The sequence below is a fragment of the Ascidia mentula genome, chromosome 2, assembly GCF_947561715.1.
Source record: "Ascidia mentula chromosome 2, kaAscMent1.1, whole genome shotgun sequence".
In the NCBI taxonomy this organism is placed as follows: Eukaryota; Metazoa; Chordata; class Ascidiacea; order Phlebobranchia; family Ascidiidae; genus Ascidia; species Ascidia mentula.
In genome coordinates, this window is record NC_138567.1 from 6507040 (window position 1) to 6529255 (window position 22216).

At 35.6% G+C, this 22216-nt stretch overlaps 1 protein-coding gene across 5 annotated transcripts in view; it reads right to left on the reverse strand.

Annotated features, from left to right (window-relative positions):
* Positions 1–2359: 2359 nt before the first annotated feature.
* The window catches only part of LOC145889378 (E3 ubiquitin-protein ligase rnf213-alpha-like), a 30956-nt gene continuing 11099 nt past the window's right edge, over positions 2360–22216 (reverse strand). For all 5 annotated transcript variants that reach the window (XM_082980327.1, XM_082980330.1, XM_082980328.1 and 2 more), the window contains 45 exons: positions 22160–22205; positions 21944–22075; positions 21769–21883; positions 21144–21289; positions 20776–21032; positions 20477–20724; positions 20124–20330; positions 19860–20064; positions 19704–19795; positions 19479–19644; positions 18932–19054; positions 18785–18880; positions 18111–18417; positions 17865–18034; positions 17635–17782; positions 17377–17573; positions 17150–17303; positions 16813–17093; positions 16597–16753; positions 16244–16461; positions 15975–16173; positions 15704–15902; positions 15520–15651; positions 15214–15461; positions 14921–15124; positions 14698–14864; positions 14319–14622; positions 13449–13618; positions 13237–13390; positions 12953–13146; positions 12755–12886; positions 5469–12685; positions 5261–5405; positions 5013–5188; positions 4776–4918; positions 4622–4721; positions 4440–4557; positions 3925–4130; positions 3693–3861; positions 3587–3631; positions 3453–3530; positions 3277–3393; positions 3014–3212; positions 2817–2943; positions 2360–2755 (listed from right to left, as the gene is read on the reverse strand). In XM_082980327.1, coding sequence (XP_082836453.1) covers positions 2611–2755; positions 2817–2943; positions 3014–3212; positions 3277–3393; positions 3453–3530; positions 3587–3631; positions 3693–3861; positions 3925–4130; positions 4440–4557; positions 4622–4721; positions 4776–4918; positions 5013–5188; positions 5261–5405; positions 5469–12685; positions 12755–12886; positions 12953–13146; positions 13237–13390; positions 13449–13618; positions 14319–14622; positions 14698–14864; positions 14921–15124; positions 15214–15461; positions 15520–15651; positions 15704–15902; positions 15975–16173; positions 16244–16461; positions 16597–16753; positions 16813–17093; positions 17150–17303; positions 17377–17573; positions 17635–17782; positions 17865–18034; positions 18111–18417; positions 18785–18880; positions 18932–19054; positions 19479–19644; positions 19704–19795; positions 19860–20064; positions 20124–20330; positions 20477–20724; positions 20776–21032; positions 21144–21289; positions 21769–21883; positions 21944–22075; positions 22160–22205 — 14553 coding nt within the window. In that variant the 3' untranslated portion in view covers positions 2360–2610. The remainder of the gene's footprint in view (positions 2756–2816; positions 2944–3013; positions 3213–3276; positions 3394–3452; positions 3531–3586; positions 3632–3692; positions 3862–3924; positions 4131–4439; positions 4558–4621; positions 4722–4775; positions 4919–5012; positions 5189–5260; positions 5406–5468; positions 12686–12754; positions 12887–12952; positions 13147–13236; positions 13391–13448; positions 13619–14318; positions 14623–14697; positions 14865–14920; positions 15125–15213; positions 15462–15519; positions 15652–15703; positions 15903–15974; positions 16174–16243; positions 16462–16596; positions 16754–16812; positions 17094–17149; positions 17304–17376; positions 17574–17634; positions 17783–17864; positions 18035–18110; positions 18418–18784; positions 18881–18931; positions 19055–19478; positions 19645–19703; positions 19796–19859; positions 20065–20123; positions 20331–20476; positions 20725–20775; positions 21033–21143; positions 21290–21768; positions 21884–21943; positions 22076–22159; positions 22206–22216) is intronic.

Below are 22216 nucleotides of genomic sequence, written 5' to 3' on the forward strand. Positions count from 1 at the left end.
CGCACGTCACGATCACATATCGGCCATAAAACCTTGCCCCAACGTATGCCGTTGAAATCCTCAACAACCTTACACACTCCTGCTATCGAATAAAATCAAATTTGGCCTTCCAAAAAAACGCGCACTTTCTTAAATTGGACAAATATTAACCATAACCCCCATATGGGTGCACAACCGCATATCAACCATGAAATTTAATCATTAATTTATCACTGAAATATGAATTAAGGCCAGTCCTACTCAAAGCGCCTCTGTGTTTGGTTTGAGACAAATACGCCACAAACAACCCAGAGACAAACCTGAAAAGTACTTAAAACATTAATAAGCCTGTACCTGGCCTATACTATAATATTGCGCTGGATACGTTGACATTTTCCGGAAAATCAAGGTACGTCCTCGATTTTAGGTTCATCCGGTATGGGGCGCTCGAAACATTCGATGAAACCATTCTTCTCATTTGGTACACTCAACCAAATATTGCTTGTGTATTTTCCACAAAACTACAATTACAATAAATCGCAACTGTCTCGCTGTTCTTTCTTCTGTTTACGATAAGATTCTTTATCTTAAAATTCTTTTTTGCGCAACATTGTTTCTATATCTGTTTGCAGCGATGCCTCGTTAAAATTGAGATGTTCCGGATGGTGGTTAAAACATAAAGCGACCGCAAACGCAATGGCGTACACCCCACAGTTACACCAACGAGACGCTAGTCGACAAAACTTTTACCTATACCAAACTGTTTTTGAACATTAGTGAAGGAAAATAAGAATTTAGAACCCTTTTGCTGAATAATATCTTTAATAACATAACACATTTTCAATCACGGCTTACGCATAAGAAGTATGTGTTACGCATAAGAAGTTTACCATTGGGAAAAACTATAATTCGTGTTTTGCTTTTCTATGCCAAAGGCCTATGCCACAAATATAAAAAGTCTATTACAATGTATGTCATGCGATAAACTTTGACTCAGTAAATCGCTTTACTCCGACCCTCCAGCATACTAAAAATGCCTCTATACACTGAAGTAATTTAAAATAAAATAAACAAACCAAAGGAAGTGTCATTGCCAATGCACCTCTTTGCACATAGCGAAACTAAAATATGACGAAACTTCTGCAGCTCTAAATAACTTTTGAATTGTAAGTGTAGCACCACGCATATTTCCCGACCTAATTCCTCACTAACTGGAACGCAGACGGAACGAAGGGTGAAGAGGGAGGCTTTCCTACAGAACTCGCACAGTCTTCTGGCATCCGGCTCGACGACTGACCTTGTCATAAATAAGTGTTACCCGTTCGTAGTTCATTCATCCACCCAACCAGAACCTACTGACTGACATGCGCTTACCTGAACAGAATAAAGGTTAACTCGCTCATTCACTACCGCGCTTTGACAATTTAACTTAAACTAACTGATATTGCCACGTGTCTTTCAATAAATAATAAGCCAGCTCATGAAATCCATTTAGTAGTCTACAGCAAGAACCGGCATGTCTCCACAAACCAACTCTTCCGGAATACGTCTACATGACAAACTAACCCGAGAAGATTGGCCTTAAACAGGCTCTGTTTCAGGTTGGCCAAGAAACCGAATTGCACAAAACCCACATATTCGAAGGCATTTAAGGAAACCGATTAAATCTTCAAGAAGTGTTATATTTGTATATTGTTTAGTTCAATGAAATTCTCATTTGTATCCAATGCAGAATATCTGAACTGTTCGTGGGTTTAGCCTACCAGATCGCTGTAGAGGGTGTGGAACGACCTTATGATTACTAAGCTAAATGATCAAGTAAATCCTGTTTACCATGTGAACCGTTATGTGCTAGTTCATGCGTTGCAGTCTAGCGTTTGGTCATTCATTCTATTTAATGCGAACGACACGTGCAATGCTACCTCTGCAACGTATACTGTTTGGATTTACAAGGATTAAAAGAATAAACATATTTTGATTGGAAGGGACTAAGAATATTTTAATGCCGAAAAAAACGAACAGGGAATCCGGAAAGTGAGGAACCGCACGCACAAACTAAACGCTATATATATTGCGCCATTCGTTTCAGGTGCATAGGATGCACATGATTTGTGTTTCTAATGTTGAACTTTTTCTCTGGATTTGAAATGCAGAATATTGCTATTTTTGGAATTTCACGTTTGGAACAGCAAAGAGTCAAAAGTCCCAACAATTAATTTTAGCAATGAGCAGAACAGTAGTTGACTAATTTCAAATGTCCTAAGAAACATGTGTTTAAATTAAATTGCCATGTGGGCCTGCAATTCAAACATCCTGTTGTATATTACAACACCAGTTGCATCAGCTAATGTTTTGGTAATCTCTGGAGACACACACATAGTGATTGCTAAAGTTTTTTTTTACAAATCTTACAAATGTCATGCAACTACTGTGGATATATCACATAATAAAAATGCATACATAACAAGTGCATGATACCAGGTGCAGAAAATTAACTTGAACTTTATGATACAAAGATCAGAAAATCACTACAGAAACTGTCGAAGATATAAAGCAATGTACAGGCATTAACATCAACCAATCTATACATAACAAAAACCACTCGTAAACTCCAATAAGGCGTGATTTCTTTTAGTTTTTCACCATGTACTCAATTGACAAGGCAAAGACTTGCTGAGAATGTTTAACACAAACATCATCTGGAATTTTGTCACACCAGGCACTGTCTGCATCATCTGTTTTTCCATCAATGTAAACTTGTAAAATTTCACCCAAACTGCAAAATAATATTGGGTATTTAATTAATTGTTCTTTCGGGCAAGCTAATACAAAATTACCCCCATTCAGGTTGCAATTCTGGACCAACCATCATTAGAGCATTAAGCTCATTCTGCAATCTTTCGATATTAACTTGTCTCAACATCTTGTGTAATTCAGCAGTTAATTTATCAGACATTTTTTCATCTGCAAAAACTCAGTGCTTATATTTCTAGCCCTGACTTACATAACATTTTGTTTCAAAGCAAAACATTACCTGTAACCATACTGATCAGCTCAAATGGGTTTTGTCCATTGTTAATGGTCCTTATTGTTCTATGCCATGAGAGGCGCTCGTAAAGAGCTAAAACATGACATATTTTAGCAGGCCGTGGAATCATTGCCGTATCATCATTTGTCAAAAGCAAATCCTTTTCAGCATAATCACAAATGGATTGTTCAATTTCGCCACCAATCTGTGTTCAACAAAAGTTTTTATTTAAAGTTTGCAAGATGACAAACTTTTAAAAAGTTACAAACCTTTGCAAGAAACTGTATTATCAGGGTAACAGTTCTCACTGCTTCACAGATATCTGCAGTTCTCGCATCCTTAACAAATGTGTCAACAGCTTGGCAGAGTTTTTGTGGCAAAGGTTCCTAGTAACAAAGACAATTCTTAGAGGCATTGAAATTGTGTTTTCGTGTGCTTCATGTACCTGCTCAAATTTGGTTTGCATTTCAGTACAAACTTTTCCAAGTCCCACATCTTGAGGATAAGTCATTCGAGGAATTGTCTAAAGCACATATTTTATTGAGTTCTTTAAACCCCTTTTGCAGGTAAAATACTAACCTCTTTCTTAATCAGACACCTTCGCAAAATAAATTGCTCTTCAACCTGCAAAGTAATTTCAACTGTAAAGATTAATAATTCTATGCATTGCACATTATGTTTATGCCTTTTGTTCCAAAAGATCCAAGTTATAGGCAATACTATGTTTTGGTCCATTGTCTTCTGTGGTTGCTTCATATTGAGCATTTGCAAGGATAAGTGGCAAGAGGTCACGGTTCTCAGTGATGCATATCAAAGTGTTCTGGGTAACACTACTTGCATCAATTTGTCTAAAGCTGAAAATTTGATGTAAATACACATGGTCACTATGAACTCTTTTTTTTCTCACTACAACATACCTTGGATTGTCTACAATCAGTTCTTTGCATTTTAACAAAACATCATTTTGTTTTTCAATCAAATATTCTGACAGAACAAGTGCACAACCTCCACGACCTCGATCACTAGGAAGGCACATGGAGATTGGACTATCCAGCGTCATATTTTCAGTAAAATATTCCCTCAAAGTATTGTATTTGTCGAAGACAGCCAAACTTTGCTTTATCTACAAATTTGTTTGTTAAATAAACATCAACATTTGAAAGTGTGATCACTCAGTCATTTTCTTTTTGCAAAGAATTTGTACTAATTTCAACAAGAAATTTATAATTTTGTTTGTTAAATAAACATCACAAATATAGAACATTGAACAAAAGAGATTCAAAAGGCAAAGTTAATTTAAAATTATAAATTTCTTGTTGAAATTAGTGCAAATTCTTTGCAAAAAGAAAATGACTGAGTGATCACACTTTCAAAATGTGCTTATAGTTTAATTTTTTGACAAGTCGCAGCATTTTTTAATATATGAATTTACCTTGTTCCACACCCTGATGTACTGTTTGATTTCTGCTTTCATATAACCTTCCGTGTCAGCAAGAAACTGATTAATGGTATGTTCATCAGTGTCTTTAATGTCAACCTTGTGTCTGTACCTGTGCATATGTGTGTAGTATAATATATCGTCTCGAAATGAGTAATGTTCTATTTAACACTAACCTTTGAATAAAAATAGTCTGAACACTAAGGATTGTACCAAGATGTTGAAGTTCACTAAGATGTTCGGTGTTCAAGAGCAATTTTAGTACAGCACCACTTCCTGCAACATGCTTTATCATTTCCTGCTCAATAGTTTACATAAATTACAACATACCTTCTCCCTTTCCATCCACACCCTCAAGCTTCAAGCGTAAATGCTGCACTGTGATGTGTGTTCTGTATTTCCAAAGCTGTGGACAGTTCCACTCAACCAAGCCTTGCGGAAAATCATCAGCCATGTTGTACTCATGAATTATTCTGAAATATTTTTTCATTATGTTGTTACATAATAATTTAAATCAACTAATTTATATCCAATTAACTTTATACTTCCAAATATTGGTCAATATACCTCTGCAGTGGATTTTTCATTTGTTTTGCTGCATCTACAATGGTTTGCTGGGATTGGTTGATGATGTTATCAGTGTCCCTAAAAACCAGAGATAGAAACTCTTTTTGAAATGCTTCCTCCCATTGTTTTCTTGATGCCATCCTGTCAAGTTTTATTTCTCTTCCACCATCAGCAGTCTTCAATATCCAAAAAAACAATTGGACATTACATTGTGAAAATTCCCCATTGGCAATTTTGTAAAAACCTACCCGCATATTATGAAATATTTTCTGCATTAGGAGAATTGCATCATCATCACTCTTTCCTGTGCACTGTGCAAGATGCCTTATGTCCTTGACCAACTGGTTCATTAGAAAAGGGCCTACTTCTTTTTGACTTTTTAACTTTAAAGCTCTGAGAAACAGTGGCAGGAATTTATTTTACCACAATGCAAAATTTTTTTGCAGCCATACATACCTTTGAACATCATTTCCTTGTCTGGATGCATGTAGCAATGCTAAATGTAGACATGCCCTGGTTGCACACGCTGAAGGCTTTGTCATACCCCTTTCTGGTACAGGCATTTTTCTTTCTTCAGCAGGTTTAAGTAAATATCCTGCTTGTGATTCCTCAGTCAAATCTCCAACCTTGTTTCCTGCATGAAGTAATCCATATTTTTGTCCTCCAATCTTTTCACCACACTCAGGACATCTACTAGCTTGAACAGGGTTTGTGCATTCTCCAATGTAGTATGGATGGTTGTTTGGACACATATACAGTTTTGGAGATGTGTGGTGGCTTATTTCTTGTCCCATGACATCTTTCACATCAAAGTAATTAGATTGTGGCATTGTTGGAAGGAATGATTTAACAATTATTCCTGGATTGGAAATAATATTTCTGAAAGCATTCAGTAGTCCATGATTACTTGTTTTCCAAACAAGTCCAGACAAAATTATTAGTTCTGCGAGTTTATGCTGTGTCAACTTGGTAAGATTTCGAAGTCTGAATTCATCCAATGCACCAGTAGATATATCTTTAAAATACTGAACATCAGATCTTCCAGTCAGGTGTGTTTGTAACTTTTGAGCAATTTGGTTGTACGTATCCTTACGTAGATCTTTTGAAACATTGCTATGTGCAGCCCACACTGAGAGTGCAAGCATTATTTGAAATATGCTGTCATTTGCTTGCTGAAGTTGGTGGATGATTTGGTCATTGGTTTTTGTTAAATCACGACTTTGGGTGACGCTAAGCAGACTATCTTTTGTTCGAACATACACTTGGCCACTGAGAGCAAATGAATCAGCATTCAGGAAAAAGTTGCCATCATCCTTGTTTTTTTGTGGAAGAAGATTCGGTGGGACAAGACATTTTTTGTAGTTTTGGTTTTCAAGCAGAATCTCAAAAGCATCTGTTCCATATCTCCGGCACAAAAATTTAATAAGGTACTCTTTCATTGCTGTAAATTTTTGTCCCTGACATTTTTTGCATACTTTGTCAATGAGGGCCTTCAGTTCATTGGGTCGCTGTGCTTCACCGTTGTGCACCAAATATATACATTCTACAACTGTTCTTGACAAAAACTGTAGGTCGGCACACAGATCCAAATTTTCCACTTGATTTAAAGTCTTTTTCTGCTTCAGTAACCAAAGTGCATTTTCCAAAAGGTCCTCTACAAATGTCGTGTTAATTTGGATTGTCTCATCAAGAGCATAACAGCGATTAAGCAGCATGTCCTGCATCGTTTGTATATAAACATCAACAAGTAAACTTCTGTTTTGCACAACTTCTCCAACTTTACTGAAATGTTGGTTGAGCTGATCTTGTACCAGTGCTTTGTCACATCTTAAAAGCAATTGCAAAATAAAAGATCTTGCCGTTGGGCTTGCATCAAATGAATCAAGGTAGGGAGAAATTTTCTGTGTCTTGCCATCACATATAACTAGATTTTCCAATGCCAATAAAATCTTTTCATCTGGTGGTTTGAGGTTGTCTTTCCTGCTGGCAGCTTGGGGACTTGGAAAGCAGAAAGTTGAAAGATATTCCAAAAACAAACTTGTGGTTGACATTTTAAACAACTCAAACTCCTTTTTTTGGTCTTTTGTAAATGTAAGTGGTTGCAGTTGGTGAGCATTGGGAACAGGAATTCTGCATATTGGACAGTTGCTTGAGTTTCCTTCTTCAATAACAATGCAAGTTTTGCAAACGTTATGGCCACATGGAAGTTTTACAGGATCTTTCATTTTATCACTCCGACAAGCTTTACAGCGAACGTCTTGCCAATTGCACAGAACTTTCAACTTAACAGTTTTCGTGCATGCCTGCAGGGTGTTGGTAATAATTGTAAGAAATTGGACATCAGCAAAGTCTTTTACTTTGCTGGCACCCATCCAAAGACGACGAGCAAGTGGAGATATTGTCTTTTGGTATTCATTTACAAACTTTGAAGTACGAGGAACCAACTGATTAAGGAACAATTCAATGAAGGTTATTTGTTTCCAGGATTTAATCAATTCTTCATCTCCATCTTCACTTTCGATTATATATTCAGCCACACGCTTCATCTCATGAACTAGTTTCTTCCATTTTTGGCAACTGTCCAGCTGGCCAATATCTGAAGCATCCTTATCCAAGTGTTTCAAAACAGATTTGAAGGCCGAAATATGAATTGTTATTTTTTCACTGTTTTTTTGTGTTTCAAGCCATTCATCTGATGGCTCCATTACAGCCGGGTGAGAAGCAATTATTTCACCCAAACATTCAAGTTTAGGTAGCATCTCCATGTAGATAGTAAAGACCTCCAAAAGCTGGTTGTGGAACTGGGATTGGTCTCCTTCCCGTTTACTTTTAAACACTGCCAAGATAGCATCTGTAATAATTTCGATTTCTTTTGTACCATCCTCAGAAAATGGTTTGTAGAGGATGTAAAGAAGATCACTGGCAAATCTTTTGCACAAATCTTCCTCTCTGCCATTTTGCATAGCTTCATGTACTATTCCAGACAAACTTGATCCCTCAATTCTTTTGTAAAAAGCCTCCAGATTACCTTCTGCGATGTTAAGCTGAGCAACAGTTGACCAATGCTTAGACATCTCATTGATCAACAAACGGCTAAAAGGGAACTGACAGAAAAACTTTGTTTTGGTTACAACTGTAAACTCAGCTCCATACGCCACATCTGTCCATTTTATGCCACACAAGTGTTTTGACTTGAAAAAAGCAAACCATATGTTAACCAGATGTTGGCTGTTTTCAACAGAAGTTTGAACAAGGTCAAGATTATGGTCCGAATCTGCAATGCTGACAAGTTTTGCAATGACTAGTCCAACAAGTTGCTGCAGTCGTAACCACAATGTTTTTCGGAAAGATCCACCTTCTTGCAAAGCAGTTTGTGAACAAGCTACTTGTAAATACCAGGTATGTTTATTGGAACTCTCTTGATCTTTCATTACATTAATCACATGTTGAAGTAGTGTTTTACAAAATTGTGAAGAGTATTCCCATTCAAAACATAGGTCACTGACAATTTTGACATGATTTCGTGTGGTTCCTTTCTGTGTGTAAGTTAACCTGGCCATTGCATCAGGAATGCAATCCTTCAGTAAAAATCTTATGTCAATTGGAAAATGGCCAGACTTCTTTTCAGTAATACCTTCCATACTTTCATTAATGATCTGTGAAACAGGCATGTTCCAAATCTGGTTTAAAGGTAGAATGTGCTGCTGTTTAGGGCGCATCTCATCTATGTATATGGACATACAGTCACTGCTGTAAAAAGTGGTGAATGTCTGGGATGTTTTAGTCAAGGTTCGTTCCAGAGTAAAGATGAAAACCACAATAATGAATGAATTGGGTTTGTGTTTTTGTAATTCCTTAACCTTGTTCATTGCACTGTACTTGGCACTTGCAATTAAGTTAGTGTGCTGTTGCGCATTGGGACATTGAATAAGTAAAATCCAAGGTTTGTCTCTGTCATCTCTGGTAGAATCCATGGAAAAATTTAAGAAACTACTTACAGTTGTGTTGTACTCTTCCATAGTCTGCAACTGTAGTAGTGTGACAAGTTGTATTCTGTAGTTGGGAAGTTTAAGCTTTTCCTCAAGGTTAACTCGATCCTGTTCATTTAAACATTGAGAAAATGAAATAAGCTCCAGCAATTTAAATGTATGTGATGAATCTTCAATTTCCATCATAAGGATGTCCAGCAATGAATCATGAGATTGCTGTGTTCTGTAAATGCCTTGAAGCTTTTCAATCTCCCTAGTCTTAAGGTTTGATTTGTCTAGTCGGACAATTGCATCCAGTGTAGCAGTCTGAAGCAATATCTCTTTTGCAAGATCACTTGCATCTTTTCCTTTGTTTTCTACTAACAAAACAGCTGATGCTGCAGTGTCATCTTGGTAGCCAACAAATGCATCATCAGGTTTGAAGTGTTGCTGCTGCTGACCTGTTACTTTTGAAAAATGATCTATCCATTCATCAAGGTTATGTACTGCATCAAGCGTTTCATTTTGCAAAATGCTTGTGATGTCAAAGATGTGTTTTTCTAGTCGATTGATAAGAGGTATAGGAAATTCATTGTATACCACTTCTTTTTCTTCAATAACAATGAGCTTAAACTTTTCTGCAATTCTGCACTTAACCCTGTGTCCTCCAAGTCCAAGATCAACATACCTTTGACCTGCAAAGGTAACATAATGTTGATTGAGAGCATCATATAAAGACTCATAGAGATCCTGAAGATTGAGTAACACTACTGTTGTTCCAGATTCCATGCAAACTTTAATTTTGTTTATGTTGCGACAAACTTCTGTGTAGTCATGATCTCTTGGAAAACTTGAACCAAAAATTACCTGGAAATCATCCCCTTCAATCACCTTTTTCAGAAGGTTTACAGCAGCATATTGTTTTGTTAAGAGAAGAAGAAAGCGACTCTCCTGTTCAGAGTATAAGTTTTCTTGCACCAGAGAAACCACTGTAATGTGTGGCTTCTGGAAGCTGGGCCATGTCTTTTTTAAATATTTTTCAAATATTTTGAAGACATTGAAATCTTGACCACTAAAATTCCGTAAAACTGCCACTGAAATATCATTAGAACGCAAATACTGCTGCTCTTGAGTGACAAGAAAAAAGATATTTTTCAAAAGTGCATAGTAGTCCCGAAGGCCAAAAAACTCTCTGGTCTGTTTTGAGCACACCTCAACATAAGCGTCAGTGATGGCAGATACAATTCCTGAATTTTGTTCAAACACTGTTTTGTTTGACTGAAAAATGGCTGCTGCTGTTTTTCGCAAGTCCTGTTTTGATGGTTCACCTCTTGTTACAAATATACCCCTGTTCATCTTAGCAGGATCAAGAGCCCAATTGGAGATGCCAACAAATCCAACCTTGTTGTATTCAGGCACATCAAATCCAGTGTGTTTTGTGGAACCAACTTCTAGTAGGGGATGAAGGACCTTAAGAGGCATTTTGGGGGAATCTTCTGCCAGGCCAATTTCATCCAGAACAACCACAGCAACAAATTTTTTTATATCCTGTTTTTTCTGTAACTGCGTGCACTGGTTAAACATTGTTTCAATTCCCACAGCATCAGACACAGCACTGCACTGAAAGGAAAGCACATGGATTTGTTTTAATTGTTGGAATAGCTTGCTTCTGGAGTTGCGTCCTTGCATTGCATCTGTAACAATGGTCTTGGCCAAAGATTTAGAACTTCCTGGTTTGCCAACAAGAAATAGAGGAATCCTCATTTCTGCACACACAATAATCATGAAAACATTTTCTCTAAGTGCCTCATTACAGGCAATATCCTTGTCCAATTGAATTTCATTAAGAAACACTCTCTGACATGCAATAATTTCTTGTTCTATTTCAGTTTCTGGCATTTCAGCAAGGTTAGCAATACATTCTGAAACCAACTCCCTGTACTCCTTGCGATCATAAAGTGTTGCATGATAACACATTCCAACAGCTTGTATAAATGCCCTGATGGCGTATGCAACATTTCGCTTTGCTCCAGGTGCTTTGGAGGCTTCAATCATTGGATTTAGCCATCCAAGTCTTTCATAGAACCACTTAAAGCTTTTGATGGTCCTTTCAACATCTCTAAGGCTGACAAAGCTGCACACATCTCTTCTTTCTCTCATGTGCTTCTGTGAGTCAGCCAAAATTTTTGTCATGACCTGTATTAACTCCCTTGTGAGACGTGGAACATTTGGCATTTCTGCTATGTCTTTTTCCACCTTTAGAACCATTTGCTTAATGTATATTTCTTCTGTGTTGTTGTTAAGTTGCCCAAAGTCCCATACTAATGGTTTCATGCTTGGGGGCAAAGGAGTGACACGGTAAACAAGGTGTCGCATAGGTATGCCTCCAAACCTGTCCATGACATTTTTAGACTTCACATTAAAGCCTAGGCCTGACTTTTCCATTGCTGCGATTGTTTCATCTGAATGCTTGCGGTATGGGTTGCAGGCAGCAACTATTTTTAAACCAGAATCTTGAAAGGGCTGACCATGAACAGTTTTGTCACAGACCACTTCTTTAATGGCATAAATGGCTTCAGTGGTGTTTGCTTCATCCAGAAAGAGAATGGTTTCAAGTCTTCCTTTAGCACAGTTTTGTTGAGCAAGACGCACAGCTTCTCGTACCTTTTCATGTATAATTGGAACTGTAATTCCACCATGTACTTTAATTACAACCATATTCTTGATTTTTTCTTTTTCAGGTTTCAGGTCATTTCCTTTGCCAGCTTTCAGCTTACTCATGAACTCAACCATTCTGGTTTTGCCACATCCAGTTTCTCCCATGATAACAACAGGAATGTCACATCTGAATCTCATGTGTATGGCAAGCATCTTCAGGACATTGTCTGTTGTCAGTTCATATGTTGGATCAGGATCAAAGACAGGCTTAACACCAAAAACATTGCACAAGGTGGTGAGTTTCATATGGCGACTAAGCATATCAAAATTCTTCTGAAGACTTACACCCTGCAATCTTAAACCTTGGTGTAGGTTGCTGCCCATTATGCCATCTTCGATTACTTCATTAGTATTAGGGTGACACAAGTTGCCTTGCCTGGATATGTTAAAATGCACAAATGACATAGTTTCATGGTCATCATTAAAGAACATGTAAGGATGCAAGGCTGATTCCCATCTGCGTCGGAGTTGATGAAGCTCAAATAGATCACCTTCTTTCCTAGCATCTTCTTCATAGGTCTCTAGTGAAGGTGTAGCAAAGTCCTGCGACATTCGAATCATGAATTTTACAACAAACATCTTAAATCCAGACAAGCCTATTTCAAAATTTTCATCCTCAAACATTGCAGTGTTAGTAAACAGAGAATTTTCACAATCAACAAGCTGTGTGTTCAAAAAACTTGAAAAATGATACAACTCAGCCCAAGAAGGTTGTTTTATGCTGCAAAACTTGAGTAAAGTTTTAAGACATTCATCAGCATTTAACTTGGGTGTGGTGTACATAAATTTATCAAGGTCTGTGCCCTTTGTAAACTCCAGTAGGTATTGGTAGGGACGTTGGTACACATCACTGGTCAACATTTCATAGTCCATCATAAGTATTGCATCATCATATTTTTTGTCTGTCATTAGTTGCAAAACATTTCTTGGTGAAGCACATTGAACCATTGGAAAAAGATCAAGTACATTGAAGAATGGTGCTATGTTCTAAAACCGAGTTTAATTTTCTTAAATAAAAATTCTTATAAAAAATAGTTGATAATTACTATTTCCAACCTGTAAGTTTGTTTCAGTGTACTCAATAGCATAGAAATGATTAGGATGCCTCTTCCAAACAACACCACAAGTATTTTGAATTGACCCAAGAATAATCAACTCAAAAAAGAATTTGTCGCCAAATTTTTCAAGCTAAAAAAAACTTATTGATAGTTGCAACATAAGTTACAATTGTTCCTGAAGACAATGCCAACTTACAGATGGAGTTGCATCAATGTGTATGAAATGTGGTTCCGAATACTTTACATCCTTGCTCATATAAAGTGTTTCTACTACGTCATCAATATTGACTATTTTGTCAAGAAATCGTAATGTGGTATTTTGCCAAAACACTTTGCCATCAAATGTCTGCTGCAATGCTTGTCTGCATCGACTTATGTGAAGTGACTTTCCTATCAACGCAATAAGAATACTGTACTTGCCAATTTCAAAACTATTGACGTCAGTAATGATTGGGGTAAAATAGAAACTATAAACCTTACCCATTCCAGCAATTGAAGACACCAAGCGAACAGAGCTGCGGTCTTTGTCTGCTACTGAAGCACTATGTTTATTTGCTTTATCAACCTGTAGCTGTTTTTTTAAGTACAGCTTGATTTTCTCTTCTCTGCATAGGAATGGAGCTAGCCTTTGATGCTAAAACATATTTGTTGTTTTACTTCTTAACATTTTATCACAAACTGCAGTAATTTACCTCATCAAAAATACAAGACACATAGTGTTGTAGTGAGCTAGTAAGTATTACCAAATAGTATTTCTCATTTTTGTTTTCCATTTGTACCAGTTTTTGGTATGTCAGTTCCAATTCCTTAGCAACACCAAAACCAAGTTTGTCCGCACAAGCAAGACAATACCCATGAACACCTTCATATTAAATAATTGTTGCATAAAGACTTACGTCATATACTTGGATATTGAGCTGTGTATATTTGTTTGTGAGTCTGACATTATCTTTTGTCAGTTAGTTAGTAGGCTAAAAGGAGGAAGGGTATTGTTTGGAGAACATGATCTCTGCAAAGATATCACCAATATGCAGGTGTTCCATAACCTTTTTGGTTCATTTCTCTTCTTGTGTTAATTTTTCATCCGCAAAATGTTTTTTGTGGAAATAACAATGATATGATACTTCTCATGAAAACAAACATGTGGTACATTACTAAGTAATGGCAGCAGTATTCTGACGTTTGATTGCTTTTCCAAATCAACAAATGGCCTTTCTAATTATACAAGAGGAAGATGGAACTGCAATTCCGACCATACAGGTTTTTTAAGTTAGTGCAAATTCTTTTTTAAATAGCACCTTTGCTTAATCACCTTGCTACATGTTGGTAATGTAAATATTATCCAAGTGTACAGGTTTCAGCTTTTGTGTGTTGAATGAACTTAATCTATGTCATTGCAAAAAATTATATAGTGGTACAGAGTAAATTATGACATAATATTGTTTAAAACAAAAATACTTTATAAAATTGTTAATGCTCTTATTATTTAACAAATCCAGAAGTTAGATATGAATTCACATAAAAATGTAATGAAAACATATGGCTACATTGGTGATGTGTACCTTCATGTGGTTGAGGACTTATTGCCCTTCGAAGGAAAAGTTCTATGTCCTCTGAAGTAGTTGTCTCAGAGCAAATCAAAACTTCAGAGGCAGTTGGTAGTGTTGGCTGTTCACCTTGCATGTAAATTGATATCACATTTCTCCACATAACATTTTCATTGCAAACAACAAGATTTGGCTTTCCAGGAACAAACACTTGTGGCCAAACTCTGTGGGGCAGATTGTCTTCTTTGTTACTCTCCCCCAGCAATCCCAGAAATGTTCCCAAATGCTCAAGACTAACACAATCACTAAGTGAAGTAACCTATTTTACAAACAAATAGATGATTAAATTCGGAATAACATAAATCCTTAAAAAAAAAAGTACTAAAAAACTTACAGCTGTTCTGCTGAAATAGCGCTCACAAACAGTGTTAACAACTGTGCTAATGTTTGCATCAACAACACTTTGCTGGATCATATCAATAACCCCTGTTAAACCAAGGTTCAGTCGTTCACTGACAACATCTTTAATCACTTCGATGTCATTTCCATTTGATGCAAATCCTTCAATAACAGAAAAAATAATTTGTGTTCCTAATTACCATAATCTTTACACCCACCAATTTCCTGATCAAATTCTTTGACAAGTCTTAAAATTTTTTCTTCATCATACTCATTTTCCAAAGCCCATAGGTAGCATTCATCTAAATCCAAGTTCTTCACTTCCTGGACAGCTGCTTTCGCAACATTTTCTGACAGCTCTCCCCGGACAAGTTTACGCACAACTTTTTTCTTCTTGCTAACTAAACTTTCATTGCTCCTATCTGCACAAAAATATTGTCCAGAAGTTTAATAACATTTATAGATCAAATTAAATTTATGAATTGTTAAAAAAGGGGGTGGAACAATTTACCAATGTCATAATCAACATTGACGTCATCATCTTTGTCAGTTATGCGGGTTGCAGTGTCTAACTTATCCAAAATTTGTTCATGAGTGACATCTGGCAAAACGCTTGACAGTAAGCAATATACTTGATCATTGTACTCATCATTTTCATTTTTGACAGCAAGGTTTTTGCACAGGTAGGTGATTTGGTGAATGTTGAAATGATTTAAATGGTAAAACTTGCTTCTTTTTTCATTTAAATATTTGATCCATCTGATAATACAAATAGTTTTACACAATACTGCAAAAGTGTTCAGTTTCAAAATCTTACTCTTTGTAGGCTGTATTTAAGACTGTAGTCAGTTTTTGTAATTCTTCGATTATCAAATCAGTGGTTGTAATAGCAGAAGCTGTTTGGTCAAAAAAAATTGATAGTGTTACTCCCCCCTTTTGATCATTGCACCTAAATGAAAACATTGTAACCACAGCATTGTTTGCAATGTAAATATACAAACCAAATTTGAGCTTTCCAGTTGTTAAACAGCATACATCCAGAACATTTTAATTTGGTGTAAGTTTTTGCCAGGTTTTCAACATGAGACAAAACAGCAACAAATCTGTTCACATCCTGTCGCCCTTTCTCAGCCTCTCCGGCAATTAGCATAAGTCGTGATTGCAAATCACGCAGCTCAGTCAGGGACATAATGATATCCTCTGTTTTAAACATCATTCATTTATCACCAGAGTTAATGGCAAAGTTTATAGTTTGGTTTTTTACAATCTTACCTTTAATGACTGTTGCATTGGATTTGAGTACCTTTACTTGTAAGCATTCATCAACCATGGGCATTACTTTATTTTCACTGCCAACCACATACATGCCATGTTCATTTATCAATTGAGCTCTTGTCAGTGATGAATTTTCTACTGAACCATGAAACTCTTTTGTAGCTTTTAGCCATTCCAAGTGCAAAGCAGTATCATTCTATGTAGATATATAATATAATTGCACATTTACACATCTTTTCTTATTTAGTAATATATTTTAACTATACCCATTTTTCCTTAAGACTTGGATCTCGTGCCACATTTGCCCACACTTCTTGACATGCTTGCATAAATCGTATCCAACTGGCTGACTTTGGCAGATCAAATATAAGAGGAGCGAATCCCATGACAGCACTGAGGAAACATGACACACGGTCAACATCCATGGGAGTTTCTCCAGCTGAGATCATGGCAAGGTCGCTCATCACTTTTACTTCTCCAACATCTGCAATGTGCAAGAATTTTGTAAACTGTTGGGTGGTAATAGTAAATAAACATTATGGTTTAAATATGCTAATTAAAAAATGATTAAACCTATTTTTGTGACAATGTTTTGAGCTGCATTTTTATGGTTACTTACTTTTCATGTTCTCCATCAGCCACTTCAGAAGGTCTTCATGTTTCACAAAGTTGCCAAGAACAGAAAGCTTTTGCTGTGGTATGTCCCCAAACATCTCTGTTACAGTTTCCATTTTATCAATATTTCTCAATTTCAAGTTTTCAAGATCTTCTGCTTTCTAAAGGACAGATTTTTTTGCTAAATGTCTATTGCAAACTTGCAAAAAATGCAACTCACCGCAAAAGTGTCAAAAATTGGAAATTTGCCAGTCAGTTTCAAAATTGACCTTAGTGTTTGAATTGCATCAACAGTTTGTTTGCTACTCAAAATCTTTTGGTAAAGCACTATTCGAGCAAGACACCTGTGCAAGCCTTTAAGTCTGGGATTTTGTGTCAAGTCGGAGTGCAAGTCATGTAAGCGATACAACCATTTTACTTGGATTGCAATCACTTTTGATTGTTCTTTGGGTGTTTTTTGTGGCCTCAGCAACCAGTTTAAGTCCTTTATTGGTACAGCACCTGCAATTTATTATAACTAAAGATACATTTCGTGATAAATAATTTAAGGTACAAACCTTTATCTAGGTTTTCAGCCATTTCTAAAGCTAAACATTTCACAGGAATCCATATTTCATTTAGAATGAAGTGAACAGTGACTGAATTTGAATTATTCTTTAAACTTTGTGCTTTTTGTTTCATTATCATTTCACAATACCAGTTTGAAAATATCTTGAAAAATAAATAAAGCGTAATTGACCACAAAGGATAAATTAAGCACACATATTGTTATTTTAATGCAAACCTGAGTGTTGAATATTGTTTTTAACTCAAAGTTTTCATTTTCAGAAATCCCAAAATATTTGTTATCTGTTCTGAGCATTGCCTCCTGGGGTATTGCATTTCTTATAACACCACAAACTATAATTTCTGACAGTTTTTTGTCCTCCACATCAGATTCAATTTTTTTTTTCATGACTGCAGCATCCACCCGAAAAATACCTAAAACACATACAAAATGTAAATATTTCCATAAACACATTCTTCTATTTCAGATCCTAACCATCAAACCACAATTCACAAATGCTAATAAAACTCTGTAGAGCCAAACGTGCTTCAAAAAATTCCTCAAGTTGTTTCTGACGATATTCAATAACATTGATGAATTGTTCTGAAGTCAGTTGTTGAACATCAACAGAAGCCCCTTTAATCTATCAAATATTTTTTGACATATTGAGTAGTTGAACATTAAAAATGAGAACATTTTGCTAAAAATACAAACAACTGTTTTACCTTGGGCAGTTCAGACATTTCTGCAAATATCTTTTTATTTTTGACAATTTTTCTCAGTACTGATAAGGAAATATTTCCATTCAACAATCCATTGGTAAGTTCAGTAACAGCATCATCAACTTCAGAAATTATTATGGACACTTTATCATTCAATTTAACATCTTTGCCCCCTAAAGTAAACAAAACTTTTTTTTAGTTTGAATGCACAAAATGTTTGCACATTTATTGTATCATTGGTGCACGTACCTAAAATTCTAACAAAGGTTGCAGCAGGTGCCCATCGAGTTAGAAAATTCATAACCTTTTCGTAATTGTTGGCGAGAGGGTATGATTCTATGACAATTTTCCATTGCTTGTTTACCAACTTCATACACAAATCTAGTATTTTTGGTTTTTTTGCATAGCGGTGCATTAGTCGTGTATCCTTTAGTTTCTCTTCCACATGTTTTGTTACAACATCAGTAAAACAATTGGTAACTGCTTGATTAGCACCAAGATTATCAAATGTTTCAGCATAAAATGTAACAAGTCTTTCTGCATCATCTTTGAATTTCTGAACAAAAAACTCACGTATGTTCTCTTTCTTAGTACTTGTTTTACTTTAAAAATATTTACAAGTGTTAGTTTACTATTCAACTTTAATCTGTGCTTTCACAAAATTAACCAACAGAATTTGCTACTGTTTTCGAACAAAACTATTAATGTCATCTGTGAATATTCAATAATTGATGATAGAACTGGAGTTCTGGCAGTAAATCCTGGCCATAAGGAAACAACAGCTGAATCAGTGACCCATTTTTTAACATGTTTTTCACATATTTAAGCAAATGCTCAAGACTAACACAATCACCAAGTGAAGTGAAGTTTTTAAAAAAACTCAAGCCAGATTTTATGTTTTTTTTTATCATTTCTAAACTTACAGCAGGAAGGGCCATAAGCATGTACCCCATGCAAGCTTCGTGCCATTTTACTTGAAAATCACCACTCCACTTCCAGCTTGTAAGGTAGTTCCACAGCTACATAGCACAAAATGTTAAAATGTCAGAGAAATCATACACAAATATTACCTCAACTTCGTTTTTGTTTAACTCTTTGTCCATTGTAGAAGTAAACAGAGCTTTTAGTGTTAGGTGGAGGAACTGAGCTTGTGTGTCGGAGATAGTAGTTTGCAAAAGAAGATGTTCTTTGAACTAAACCACATTGAAAAAAATTCAATGTCAATGTTTCCATGATACATTTAGTACAGTAAAACTTAGTTATTTCTGTTTCTGTAAATATGGATGTTTTCCTAATTTTGAAAATATTAAGCAACAAATTATTTTGTAACCTCCTCACAAAATGCTGCAGATAATATGGATTATCTAATTCAGATCTTACTAAATTATGAAAGTTAATTTTTTCCAAATTTTAATGACGAACTTGTTACTGTTTCAGTTTTAATAAGACAGTTTTAAAAAGCATTTTTTCAGTACAGATCGAGTATTATCTTGCATTTTATACTGTGTAGTAGAAACACTGGTTTTCTCTTTTAACAAGTGTTAGTTTACTATTTAACTTTAATCTGTGTTTTCACAAAATTAACCAATAGATTTGGCTACTGTTTTCGAACAAAACCTTTAATGTCATCTGTGAATATTCAATAATTGATGATAGAACTGGAAGAGTTCTGGCAGTAAATCCTGGCCATAAGGAAACAACAGCTGAATCAGTGACCCATTTTTTTAACATGTTTTTCACATGTTTAAGCAAGTTTAGACACTCCTTCTGCAAATCATTCATTCTGTAAAAATAACAGAAACAGCATTATTTCTTGCAATTTGATTCTTTCAACAGAGCAACCTTTCAATCATTTGTGGCAACGCTTTTGTCATATTCTGTACTTTATTGCAAATGTATGAACATAAACATACAAGCATATTTTCAGTCATATCCTAAAAAACAAAACGTTTTTTATTACATTATAGTAATTTTAAAAAGTTCAAAATTTATATCAACCTTGTTGCGCCGGCCCACTTCAGCCCAAAAGAAAGTAAACTTTCTGAGGATTACATTCAAATCAAACAATTGTTGAAATGCATATCTTTCTGCAGAGAGCAGTTGACATGTTGTTTGTAAACTCAACATATCTTGATAAGTTGATTGTAGCCAGGGGAATTGCTTTAGTAAAGGCATTATTTTTTCTGCAAAATCCTGGAGTTGCCTACAAAATCAAAAGTTTGGAGCTATTTGCTAAGTTCTTGGCACAATGGTTAAGATTACCGTTGATGTTCTGTTTTTCTAAATGCATACACTAAGTCTTTCCATGCTGCATGAAATGGCAAATTTGGGGCACTGGTGGCAGTGATATATTCCTTATTTCCCAGTAGTTGCAGCCATGGAACAACCATAAGGCATTGTGGATGATCTAGGCAAGCATGGATAACTTTTTCAAGGCTATTTGTTGTCCCAAAGCTCGACCTGGTCAATCTGTAACAGCATAAATATTGTTTTACCCAAGACAACAATCCTTGCTGAACGAAAAATTTATGAAAAATAAACTAAAGGTAAACTGCTTATGCATTTTCGTAAAACAACTGATAACACAATGAATGCCATAAAGATTATTCAAATACCTTTTCTGGTGTTCAGCATACTTTGCAACTTCGACAACTACAACATTTTGTTTTTCTTCTGTTAAGTCATGTAAACTGAGACACTGGCAAATAGCAGTAGAAAAATTCTTCGTTAATGGAATGTTTTTGCTGGCAAGTGCCATAAAATATGCGATTCCAGATAAGACACGACGAACTTCAGGTGAGGTAACTTTTGTTTGACACAAAATATTTAGCTGAATGCTGATGTATTGACTGATGGTTTCATCCTGATAAAATATAATATTAAAAAGAATTAGTACAAAATTTCATAAAAATACCTTGGTGCGTATTGAAATATTTGACATTGAATTGGAAATGCCACATCCACAGCTTCGAGCTTCTAACCACTGTTGCACCATTTTTATCATTGCATAGAAAGGAATATGGTTACTTTCATTCTCTGACACTTTAATTAGTTCAAAAGCTGGAAGCAGCTGTATAAATGACTTTTTGTAAATATCTTCATATGTATTGTTTGTTTCTGATTTCATATGGACAACATCAAAAGCAATAACATGTCCTTTCCAAGCACCATCTGAGTATGCAAAAACATAGTGCCATCTCATGAGGTTGTCATTGTCAAAATGTAATGTAAAAATATACGCAAGAAACTTAAAAATATAAATTTGATAAATTAAATAAAAACCTCCGAAGTTCCGCACTCTGTTTCTATAACCCCAACTGTAGACATTAGGAAATTCTTCCCAAACTTGGTTTCCATTTCTCATGATAGAATATTTGTAGGAAACAGACATCAAAGAGGTTTCTCTTTTAAACTGATACACATTTCTCCTAGACAAATTCACCAATTTTTATGGATGAGAAATACATTGTATAATTCAAACATAATACTGACTAAAATCCTAATTTTAATATAAGTGTATTTAATTTAGTGATGCAGTGAAACAGCATTTTTTTATTTGGCCAAAACCGAATATTCGCCAAAGTTCCCGAATAAATTCGGCCGAATAAACCGAAACTAATTTTGGTATCCCTCTCTTTAAATGCAATAAATTTAAACAAAACATGTGCTGGATTGGATACAATCTTATCAAACAGCCTTTTTTAGCACTCAGAGAATAACCTTGACTGCTGTACCAACTGCTTAAAGTTGATTTTCATCATGTCGGTGACAGTAAACAAATAAAACGAACACAATCGTGCAGTTTGAACAATGATTCTAATCTATGCTAAACTTTGCGTAAACCTTAGTTCAGGCCGAATAAACTCGGCAAACCAAACTTTTGGTGCATTCGTAATTTAATTCTAACCTTCTGTCCAAGTGCATTTGATAGAAAGTTTCCTTCTGATTGATATAAACATACAAAACATCTCTTGGATGCAAATCCTGAGTAACCACAGCTTGGAACTCCATGATAAATCGACCTACAAAAACAGTCAACATTCCAATCAATCAAAATACAAAATGTTACAAATGGAAATTACCATGTGGTAACCTCCTATTTGATGTGTAATGATCATAACTCCATCCTGTATAGTCATGTTCATCAAAACTTGCGGCAAACATCTCTGCTGTTTTTCTGTCATCCAGAATTTGTTGCTGTTGTTGTGCCTCTTCTGGCAAAAATGTTTTATTTTTTGAAATCATTTTAATACTAGTGTGTTTCAAGAATTTGCAAAATTTGTTAAAACTGAACTTACTTGCAACCAGGATTGTGTCTGAATAAAATTGACTTTCTTCAGATGTCTGTAACACAC